The following is an 11,540-nucleotide window of genomic DNA, read 5'->3' as shown; positions in this document are numbered from 1 at the left end:
TTGTAATGCTTCCCGCTCCCTGATTTGGACCCATTGGGGGCCAGAAAGCTTGCTATCCACCAGGTTGGGGCATGGTACCCAACATGGCTGACCTATACGCCTTCGTATCATCAAAGGTAGGCGTGCTCAGAATCTCACGCGCATGCCTTACATGAATGGGCAGAAGTTCCATGACAAAGCGATTTCACTGGTGTAGCTTGTTTACTGCAAAAAATCGTTGCAGCCCATTGTGGTCGAACTAGAATATTGTCATAGCAAACGCGCCAACCACCCATTGATAGCCATGGGCCAGCTCACCATATGGAATGTGCAACTCCTAGCTAGCCGTGAGCTTTCAAGCGTGCCTGTTTCCCATAATCCTTGGTCTCTAATTTGTACCCCTGCAAAAGCCACAAGTCAGAATGGCACTTGGTTATCTTATTCTTTAATACATCAATAGCATGGAATGCACTATATTTGCAATATGGGGCAATGCACTGTCTCGTCCATTCACAACGAACACTTAAAGCTTTACATGGCCAGAATCTGTTGAGATTTGGCTACTTGGTGCTCCATACCACAAGTACCCCAAGACCAGGTGACAAAACTTTTGTAGTATGAGTGTATATATACCATTATTTTGTGACTTCGGAATTTACATTGTCAGTTGTACGACAGGTGGATAAGGGGATGGGTGAGGGGGATCCCACTTAGCTACCCAGGTTCGAATCCCAGGATCGGAACATTTCCACCTTAAGAGGGGGCCCCGAAATGTTGCCTAGGGTTCAGCCAGGGCTAAGTGGGGTTCTTTATTTTTTTCGCCTTGCATTCTTTTGAATTCTCCGTTTTCTGGTATGCAACCCTAGAACCATCACTGCAAAATCCTGAGCTTGGCGTTGTAATTTTGGGGCCCTCGAGAGAAGCCCTAGGTTCTAGCTAGGTTTATAGGGTATAGAGCTAGGTCATAGCCCCATGTACATGAGGGTCGTCTCTGGCCAGAGTAGGGTGGGCATTAGAGCCTGTTTAGGCTATGTTTAGAGACATGGACAGTTTAGGGTTTACTAGGGTTTGGTGAAACTCGCTCGTTTTGGCTTGTGTTTCAATGGCTAGGGAGTACCATTTGAAGCGAGATCAACACCATGTGTGAGCCTCCTTCCATACAACTTGAAGCTATGGTAATAGGGCGATCTATGAGCTTTGCTAGAAGTTTAGATGATTTTCTTAGTTTGTAATGCTTCCCGCTCCCTGATTTGGACCCATTGGGGGCCAGAAAGCTTGCTATCCACCAGGTTGGGGCCTGGTACTCAACATGGCTGATCTATACGCCTTCGTATCATCAAAGGTAGGCGTGCTCAGAATCTCACGCGCATGCCTTACATGAATGGGCAAAAGTTCCATGACAAAGCGATTTCACTGGTGTTGCTTGTTTACTGCAAAAAATCGTTGCAGCCCATTGTGGCCGAACTAGAATATTGTCATAGCAAACGCGCCAACCACCCATTGATAGCCATGGGCCAGCTCACCATATGGAATGTGCAACTCCTAGCTAGCCGTGAGCTTTCAAGCGTGCCTGTTTCCCATAATCCTTGGTCTCTAATTTGTACCCCTGCAAAAGCCACAAGTCAGAATGGCACCTGGTTATCTTATTCCTTAATACATCAATAGCATGGAATGCACTATATTTGCAATATGGGGCAATGCACTGTCTCGTCCATTCACAACGAACACTTAAAGCTTTACATGGCCAGAATCTGTTGAGATTTGGCTACTTGGTGCTCCATACCACAAGTACCCCAAGACCAGGTGACAAAACTTTTGTAGTATGAGTGTATATACCATACCGGCCGGCCAGCCATGCAGCTGGGGCTAGCTCGGGCCGTGCATGAGGACTGATCACTGATCAGTGATCTACAGGAGATCACTCACCTGGATCTCTCCTAGAGGGGATCGTACGAGTACGAGTACATACCACAGCATACGTCTACAACGGGAGGGATATGCATACAATACGCACATATGCATACACATGCATGCACATTGCACATTCACATCCTATATTAAGAGGCTGGCCCGGACGTTCGGGGACATGGACCCCAGTTTTGCGGCGACCGTACTCGTACAGATTTCATTATCCGTACTGTACGTTTTTCCGGCTCTGGTACACCCCGTGACCGCTCTGTAGCCCCACTGCTGGGAAGTCGCATCAGCCCAAGTCATTTCAAGAAACGGACGGCACAGCGCGATTCAGCGCGGTCGAATTAGTCAGGGTGAGAAGTCGCTCGGCCTCTCTAGCGCGTGTCAAGTGACCGCGGTGGCGGCGGTGGAGTTAACATGCGCTCGCGAGTTGCGATGTGACGGTTTGACCGCCAGTTTGCCTCAGAGGTGCTCCGCCGTTCGATCTGAATCGCTTTCGTATAATCTCTGCTACTATCTCGTATTAATTCCGTTTTTACTTCGCGTTTCTTGCTGTTTTGCGCCGCTGCAACGTTCATTCTAACCGCGCCCCAGCCAGCGAACCCCTGTCGACAGCTGTTCGGCAGCGAGTGCCATATTCTCGCTCTGTACCCCTGACTTGGCCCAGTAGTCTGTATATATTATACGTCTGTCTATCGGTCCGTCTGATTGTCTGTCTAGCAGTGTGCCTGGCCGCTTGTCTGTCTGTCTATCTGTCTGTCTGTCTGTCAATGCATCAGTCAATCTGCAAGCCTATGTGTCTATCTGCCTGGACTGATCTGGGCATCAGTCAGTCAGCCTGTTTGCCCGGCTTTCTACCTGCCTGTCTGGCCGTCTGGCTCTGCTACCTGTGGAAAATAGGGAAAAGGTGGATGGGCTAGGACTGGTGCACTCTCCGCTGCGCGGGGAAGTAGGGACAGGCGGAACGGGAGGGAAGGGAGTGCTGTAGCGTTTGAAAGTTCTTCGCTGTGCCTTGAGGGAGGGGAACGGAGAAGGAAAGACTTTGTGTTTGGAGATCTCCACTATGCCGTGAAGTTGGAGAAAAGGGGAGGGTAAATACGGAGTGTCTAACTCAAGTCTCAAGCTTGCTGGAGTGAATTGAGGGGAGGGAGGGGGATCGCGATGGTGGATTGTCCGCTTTGCAGAGTAAAGGGAGAAGAGCGGAGTGAAAGGGAGTGGTTTTGGGCTATCCGCTGCGCGGGGCAATACAACAAAAGGAGGGAGAGGGGTTGAGCGTTGTTCGGCGGTCAGCTTCGCATAGTTATGGGAGAAGAGGGGAGTGAAAGGGGTGGTTCTGGGCTCTCCGCTGCGCGGGGCCCGTGGCATAGCAAATAAGGAGGGTGAGGGAGTGTTGGTGGGTTGTCCGCTTAGCGGAGCTATGGGAGAAGAGGGGAATGAAAGGGGTACTGGTCATGAGCTCTCTGCTACGCGGGGCATGGCAAAAAGGGGGAGGGAGCCTGTAATTGTTGGGTTGTCCGCTTCGCAGAGTCATGGGAGAAGAGGGGAGTTAAAGGGAATGGTGGTGGGCTCTCCGCCATGTGCGGGGAAACGTAGCATGAGAGGAGGGAGAGCAGGGATCGACGAGTGTTGTTGGGTTCCCCGCTTCCGGGAGAGGGGAGTGAAAGGGGTGGTTCTGGGCTCTCCGCGCTTCGCGCCGCATATCGCAAATTAGGAGGAGATCGACGGAGTGTTGGTGCACTATCCACTTGGTGGAGTAAAAGGAGAGGAGGGGAGTGAAAGGGAGTGATTTGGGCTCTCCATTGCTTGCTAGGGGTCGGGGCAAACAGAGGGAGAGGTAGTGTTCTTGGCTCTCTACTGCGCACGGCATGGCATACAGAGAGGGGAGAGGAATTGAGAGTGATGCTGGTCTCTCGAGGCAGGGGAAAATGATGGCAGGGAAGCATAAATATTGATGAGTTGTCCTATACGACCTCTCAAGACTCATATCCATTGGTGCAGGACAATATAAGATAGGCTACCCTCACAGCGATAGACGTCAATCTGCACAGCGAAACATGAGGTCTAAAATTTTTCGGCGCCTGCGGCGGGCTACTGGGGGCTGCGCCCCCAGGCCCCCGTGTACAGGGCATGGGCCAATGGTACGTTATGTACGTTTTTCCTCTCGACCGCCGAAAGTGGCCGCCGGCCCATGTCCCCGAACGTCCGGGCCAGCCTCTTAAAAGGAAAATGTTAGTTGCAACCACTGGTTTCATCATTATTTTCAACCAACGCCAGATTTGTGCTTGGCATTATGTCTCCGATTTACTAGGGCAACTTGCAGTTGTGTGAGCGCTAGGCTGCGGATGGTGCGCCAGTACTCGTAGTGCACGGCACAGCTAGGTACCCTAACGGCGTATGAACCTACCCTCAACGTAAGTATATATATAGACTAGGCAGATATAGGCCTACCTGCACTTAGAGCCAGTACTCGTACTCGTACTGTACTTATCCTGGATCAGGTACTCGTACAGTAGGGTAGGGTAGGGTAGGTGCCGGTGCAGTAGGGTAGCAACTAGCGATACTACTGCAACAAACAAGCGGCCGGAAGCGGCAGTGCGGGGCTAGGGTACCGTACCCTACCATAGGTTCTGATCGGACGGCCTAGAAGTAGACAGTTCAATCGGACGGCGCTTATTTTTCGTGCCCTGCTAGTTTTTCGACATTAGAATATCTGACTCCATCTATAAGAATATCGCACCCTACCGTGGCACATGTGGGACCGCCCGATTTTGATCCTACGGCCCAGAAAATTTACCCGGCCCCCATTATATGTTTACTACTCACGTACCTTTAGCCTGAACGCTCCGCTCCGGTGCTGGTGCGCACCATCCTCGCTTCGCTTGGATAAAGAATAGAATGCCAATGCACGGCATGGTGCATGGTGACGCTATGCATGCACGCTAGTGCCTCGGGACAATAGGTGGTACATGAAAACCCCCTTGCTGTGAGCCTGCCTAGGGTTCACCCTGGACCTGGGGATGGGGCTGACCAGGGTCAGAAGGGTACGTCTGCATCCTGTGCATCGGCTGGCCACTCCCACCCTTACCGGGGAGGTATGTGTTACCTACCGGCAGTCCCCCGATGTCATCACATTTCACAACTGACACGATGACCGTTCGCATTGACGTAGGTGTTCGAGTTTCCGCCCCTAGGGGCGAATTGCTACCCCCGGAGCCTCCCCGGAAGCGTGCCCGTAGACACCTGGCCTGAAGGGGGGGGCTACCATGTCGTTGCTCAGATGTCACATCAGAGATCGATCTGGCAGCCCTCTACCTGGCACTTCGTCCTGGAGACCTAGAAGCCGATGTTGCAGCCATCAACGATGTTGGACTTCGCAAGAACCGTCATTTCAAGGCTGTGACCCCCCACGAGTTGATTCTGTGGGAGGGCCTCCTCATTGGTGCCTAGCTCTCAGTACCATCTAAAGGGAAAAGAGTTGTTCAAGACACGACCGCGGCGCGGACTGCGTGAGGCCCCAAACTTCAGCCAGTGGATGAAGCATCACCGCTTTGAACAAATCCGGGGCCTCGTGAAGTATGCCAAGGCTATCCTCGACAAGTTGGCCACAGACCCCAAGGCCATGTTCAGGCGTCATGTGGAGGAGTTCAACGCCAACCGCCGCGAGCTCATCCACCGGGGCCCGTGGGCAACGCCATGGATGAGATTATGTCTTCCATTAGACCAAGGAAGGACAAGCTCGGCGGGCTCCCCCACATTTCATTCATCTACCGTAAACCGAAGCCCATTGGCACAGAGTTCAAGGCTGTCTGTGACGCCACTACTGGGGTCATGACTTTTCTCGAGATCCAAGAGGGCAAGAATGCCATGAGGGTGAAGGAGAAGGGGTGACTGCGGCATGGACTCATCGCCTTGCCAAGGGTGCCACCCAACCGGGGGCTACCGTGGCCGGAGACTCGTGGTTTGGTAGTGTGAAGGTCTGGCCCTCCCCCCCCATGCATTCGTCTCACCCGTTTTGATTGAACAAAGGGGAATTACATCACTATGGATACATGTGTGACTCCAATTTTGTTTCTAATGTGCTATGTAGGCTGCCGTCTCCCTTAAGAGCGAGCTCGAGATGGAGATCATCGGTTGCGTGAAGACAGCGCATGCCCACTTCTGCCCCAAGACCTACCTTGAGAAGGCATTGACCCCACATCCGGCAGGCTCCCGATGCACCCTCCTTGCTCCCGTGGATGGTGTGGAACTTGCAGCCAGTGGTTACAAGTATAACAAGCGCAAGGTCCTTCTATTCGTAGCAACCAAGGGGGCAGCGCTAACACTAGACGGGGAGCCCTACATTCAAAGATGGGCGGATGAGCACGGCAATGTGCTATCCCGTCCCATCCCTCGTCCTGCTGTCCTCTCCGGCTACTTTTCAGTCTCTCCACGAGTGGACAACCACAACCAGTCCCGCCAGCACGACCTTGCCCTGGAGGAGCACTCGTAGACTCAGTGCTGCTGGTTGAGACTGCACACCACTATGATAGGCATCACTGTGACGGATGCCTTGAAGCTAACCCACTACCACACCCAACGTGGGCATCACCTGCACTCCTCCACCATCCTGGACTTCGCTGATCACGAGTTGTCGTACGCGCTCCTGACGAACGGCTTCCGCGACCAGGAGGCTCCGTCCCGTGCTGTCCCTGAGCGGGGTCCGTCCGGGCTCCCGTCTGTCCCGTCCTGCACACACCACGTGCCAGTCACACTCGGCCGCAAGCCTAGCGGCAGGCCCAGGCAGGCACGCTGCCGTTGGTGCCTCGTGATGAAGGGGCAGGAGAGCTGGACAATAAACAAGTGCGAGAAGTGTGATCTCGCCTTGTGTTTGAGCAGCAACACCCATGAGCGGGACTGCTGGGCCGCACACGTCGGCGCAGCGTCCGCTGACCTCCGCAGGGTGGCAGCCCGACCCCGGGCTGACTGTGACCTCCGCCATTGAAGCCGCCCTCCGCACCCCTGCCACCCACCACGCCGAGCTATAGTCATGTTCTCTTAGACTTCCCGATCCGGGGCAGTCGCATGTTGTATATTGCCTGTATACATTGGCGGTTCCCGCGGGATGAGCTGCACGATCTATGCCGCGGTTCAGGTTGTTTTATGTGTTTTACGTCACCAGGTGACAACACGTTTTGTGTTTTGTATTTTTTCATTCAAAACCGAGCTGACCGCGTCCGACGTATCTGTACCACGAAACTCTGTGGTACAAGTACTGTAATAACTGTACCACCTATCTATAGTGCCGAGGCACTAGCTAGAGTATTCGCCCCGCAACCGGGGCGGAGGTGACGTGGCGCAGGTTCGAACCCCTGTGCACACTGGGCCGGGGGGCAGTGTGACGAGGTAGCGCATTCTTCTAGGGTTTTTAGGATTTCTAAGTTTAGGGGTTTTCGGGTTTAGTTCGGCTTACTTACGCCTGGTTGCAAATAAGGATGAAACCAGTGGTTGCAAATAACATCACCCCTATATAAATGCTGTCAATTGTACATAATGAACTACATATGTGTACAAACATGGCAAATATGTACGTAATTGGTCATGCACACATGTTACTGCTACTCGTACTTGTGCTCATACGATAGTGCGATTCGGACACAGGGTACGAGTACTGAGGATAGGGATACCCTACCTTGCCCTAGCTAGGTTCCGTACTCGCTCGCCTGTCGGCATGTCGGACCTAGCTAGCTAGAGGGGGTACTCATGTGCGTACCTAACTAACTAACGGCTCGCCTATATCGGCTATCGGCCTGTCGGAGGCCTCTAGGTGGCGGCCTTAGTTAGGGTAGGTAGGGTACCTACGGACTAATACACATTATTACACAAAACGATATGTACTACAGTACGAGTACTGTGATAGGTTGATTACACAAAACGATAGACTACTGTAGCCGTGCATGATCGGCTGCACATTTCGTATATGTAATTTTTTTAAAAATATCGCTACTCGTACTAAGTTACGGTAGGCTACCCTACCTACCCTACGAGGGATGATGGCCGGAGCGTGCACAATGCACATGCCTGGCCGGCCTGAGTGAGTCCGTAACGTTATTATACGACTTTTTACGAGTTACGGCATCCGAGTACTGTACGTCTATACCTGCAGCACGTACTACCATGGCTACAAGACACATGGCCCGAGCGTTGACCACACGCAGAGCTCGACACACTCCACAGCAGGCAGGGTAGCAGCGCAGCAGCAACAACCACCGCGGACAGTGATCCGGATGGCTGCATGTTTGCTATCATTGTTTGAGTAAGGGTCCGCCAGCCCTTGCCCCACACCGGCCTCCACAGATTCCCACCCATTCTCCCTGATAACTGCCACTGGCGTCTTAGTGCTCAGCCTGCTCCTCGTTCTTCCGCCGTCTCAACTGTTAAGCCTCTTTCGCATCTTTGCAGTCAGATGTGTCTCTTGCCTGACAATCCCTGCCACTTCTCACACTTATCTGTGCCCCACCCCTTCCTCACTGTTTCATCCACCCTCCGTATTCGCATTCTCATGCTCCCCATGCTCTTTACTGCCTGCCAATCCGCCGCTCCCGGTAATGCACCTCTGGCCTCCATTGACCTCGCTTTCCGCCTCCAAGTTTATTGTACTCTGAAACTCCTGTTCTCCATGCCATCTCCCAGTCCCTATGCATATCAGCGCGAATCTTTGAAACCCAATAGGAATATGTGGAGAAGAGCCGAGGCATTTCTGAGGTGCCGTGGCTCATGTGGCCACCCTTTCACCAAAGCACACGCGCCACATGCACTGACGTTTTCATCTCCTGGTGAAGGAAGCCTAATCTTGCTTGGGTGCGAATATAGGGTGATTGAGATTCCGCCAGCTGATCTGCTTAGGCAGGTTAACGGGGTTTCACCCTTTCAGGCCGCTGACAGCTGTGCTGGCATTCTCTCTGCTACATGTGGTCATACAAAACGCCACTCCCGAAATGTGCGGTGCTGTGGAAAGAGTGTCAGTCATCCGGCAGACACAAGGTCCTGTATGATAAACACTATTTTAAACAACAGTAATCGTATTGCAAGAGAACACGTAACAGACATGGACTATCCTCGCCAGCTGCTGCCATGATATGCACAAATGGATTCCTTCCTATATGAACAAAATCAACAAGTTCCATGAGACTCACACAGCCGAGCAACCAAGCTGACTCCCGGTCAGCCGAGCCATGGTGAAGTGCGCGTCTTTCTGGCTCGCATTTCAGTCCTCACTTTCCAACATCCACGGTCAGTGTTGAAGTGAAGTATTTGGAAAAGGCCCCCTCAGCACGTGCCACAGAAAACGTGACCGGGCCGGAGCTTCTCGCTGCGGACACAGTCCATGAGTCAGTGCATGCCACAAGCAACAAGACGTTAAGTATCGAGTAAAAACTATCTTGCTCAATGCGAAAGTCCCACCTGGAGCTGTCCACTCCATGTCAGCTTCATCGCTAAGTGACATGAAGTTCAATCGGCTGAGTGCGTCGCTGTGGACAGAATCCAGGTGATACCGTTAATCAGACAAGTGCAGGTGTTGTAGAGAAACAGTTGCCGCCCTTGAGCTACAAGGTTCAACATGATGTTGCCAGTACAATGAAACTTCACACAAGTATCCTTGAAAACACTCACCAGTAAACAACACCGTTGTTACTTGTCCATGCATCTGTCGACGCGAGTTGACCAGCAGAGGCTAGAATGAAAAACTCGCTTTTCTTCCTAAACTTGAGCTGTTACATAACAGATGTGGGGGCCAAGATGGTGGGCTTTGTCACAGCTTTCCAAACAGGCTGGTGGGGATCGGGATGGATAGCTGTCTATGCCAGGCACATCATGAAGCCAGTGGTGGACAGGCAAAGAAAAGGATCATGCACACCAGTGGGAGGGTGCAGGGAATGGGCGATGAGCAGATCTTGCAGGAACATGCGCATCAAAGGAAAAACAACAGGGAGGAACCAGGTCAGGAAAAGGCATGGGTGTGCAAGTGCGGCTGGAAGCACATTGATCTGCATGGGGGGTCAAATACTGTGAACGCCTAGCCTTGTTTACCGGGTGGTCTTACCTTGATCGTGTATGTGCTCCCTGGGACGTACTCTGAGACGTCACCGCCATCGGCTTCCAAGACCTGGTATTCAATGGCCCTGGAAGTCACATCAAGTGATACTAAGCATCAAGCAAACATCGTAACTGTATAAGGTCCAGCTCAAGCTTGGCTCGTGAACGCAAGGTAAAGTAGTGGAAGTAGCAGCAGCAGCAGCAGCAGCAGTAGTCGTAAAATGCCGCGCGACCGCAAGGTAAAATACTAACAATGAGTATACTCTTGCACTGGCATTTCGTTTTCCATTCTAGGCGTTCAATCCACTACACCAAAAGCCATGCATTGTCTCTCCGCTGAGCCTCCCAAATCACTTGCTCACTCACCAGCAAGTTGGTTGGTCGAGTACATTCCACCAACACCTCTCTCTCTCTCTCTCTCTCTCTCTCTCTCTCTCTCTTCCCCCCACCAATGCGTGTGTGTGTGTGTGTGTGTGTGTGTGTGTGTGTATGTGTGTGTTTGGTGGATCCCTCCTGTGCATAACATCCCCTGTGGCCACCACCACCTTTCCCGCTCCCGCTTCCTGTCTCACTTGTCCCACACCCGGGACTGTGCACCGTGAACACTTGCACATGACCTAGCGTCTCCGGCTAGCTAGTACTCGTACTTGTCCCTTGTCGCCTTGCTGTGAAGGCCGTATCCCTGGGTCGGCAAAGTGCAGCCGTCCCCGACGCTGTCGCCATAGAATATTGGGTGCGCGGTGACAGGTGGGGTCAGTGCTGATGCCAGAAATACGAGCAACAGAGCGGTCTTCATGACGGTGCTCGTAGCCATACGTTCAGAATCTGTTCCTCTTGTGCAAGAGGGTGGTGAGTACGATTCAGGTATCTCCTATCGCGATGTGAAGCGCCGTGGAGGCTCGCGTGTGTGGTTGGCAATGCTGCAGGCAGTGCATGGGATATCGAGTAATAAAAGGGGAGTGGTTAAAGTGAAAGGGGTTAAAACTGCACACGGGATATGAGACGATGAGACCATCTGATCAAGTCACTGACACACGCGTTGTGCAAAACACCAGGACGGGAGAATACGGCATATGAGTGTTCATACATATCGTATGATTATACACTTGGACTGACTTGGAGTTGTTGGCTAGTACCCTACCAGTACCCTACTATAGAACCCTTGTGCAATAGCAACTGTCATGCAGCCCCTGTATCGTAGGTACCTACCTAGTACCTACCGTCTGTGTGTCATTAACCGTACGGGGTCTCGCTCGTTTTAAAAAGTCCGAAATCAGCCTCTATCTATATATCCTTACTCGCGCATGAGCATCCAGCCCGTCCAAGCTTGTTGTTGCCGCTGGCCGAATCCGGATTGTGTTGTAGCAGGAGGGATCCCTCCTGGTTGTAGTAGGGATACCCGGCCCATGGCTGCAGTCCCCCCCTCCCTCAATGATCTCTGTATCCTACTGCAGAGCTTCAGCCTCCCCCCCTTTCCTGTAACTCTTTCTATCTCTGCTGAGCTGCAGCCCCCCCTCTTTGTTCCCTTCATCTCTGTCTCTGGTTCCTGAGCTGCAGCCGCCTTGTCTCCGGCA

At 52.5% G+C, this 11,540-nt stretch overlaps 1 protein-coding gene across 1 annotated transcript; it reads right to left on the bottom strand.

Moving 5' to 3' along the window:
- Nucleotides 1-9,022: 9,022 nt before the first annotated feature.
- Nucleotides 9,023-10,863, bottom strand: LOC142358155 (uncharacterized). The gene is made up of 5 exons (XM_075409616.1): nt 10,614-10,863; nt 9,974-10,052; nt 9,544-9,641; nt 9,334-9,401; nt 9,023-9,241 (listed from the first exon to the last, which is right to left on the bottom strand). Exons 1-5 carry the CDS (start codon nt 10,778-10,780, stop codon nt 9,144-9,146), a joined length of 510 nt encoding a protein of 169 aa, XP_075265731.1. The 5' UTR covers nt 10,781-10,863; the 3' UTR covers nt 9,023-9,143.
- Between the last annotated feature and the right edge of the window lie 677 nt (nt 10,864-11,540).

This window comes from Convolutriloba macropyga, unplaced genomic scaffold (assembly GCF_964194025.1).
Source record: "Convolutriloba macropyga unplaced genomic scaffold, txConMacr16.3 SCAFFOLD_3616, whole genome shotgun sequence".
Lineage (NCBI taxonomy): Eukaryota > Metazoa > Xenacoelomorpha > Acoela > Convolutidae > Convolutriloba > Convolutriloba macropyga.
Note: the sequence above shows the minus strand (reverse complement) of the source record. Positions and strands in the feature narration are given on the sequence as shown.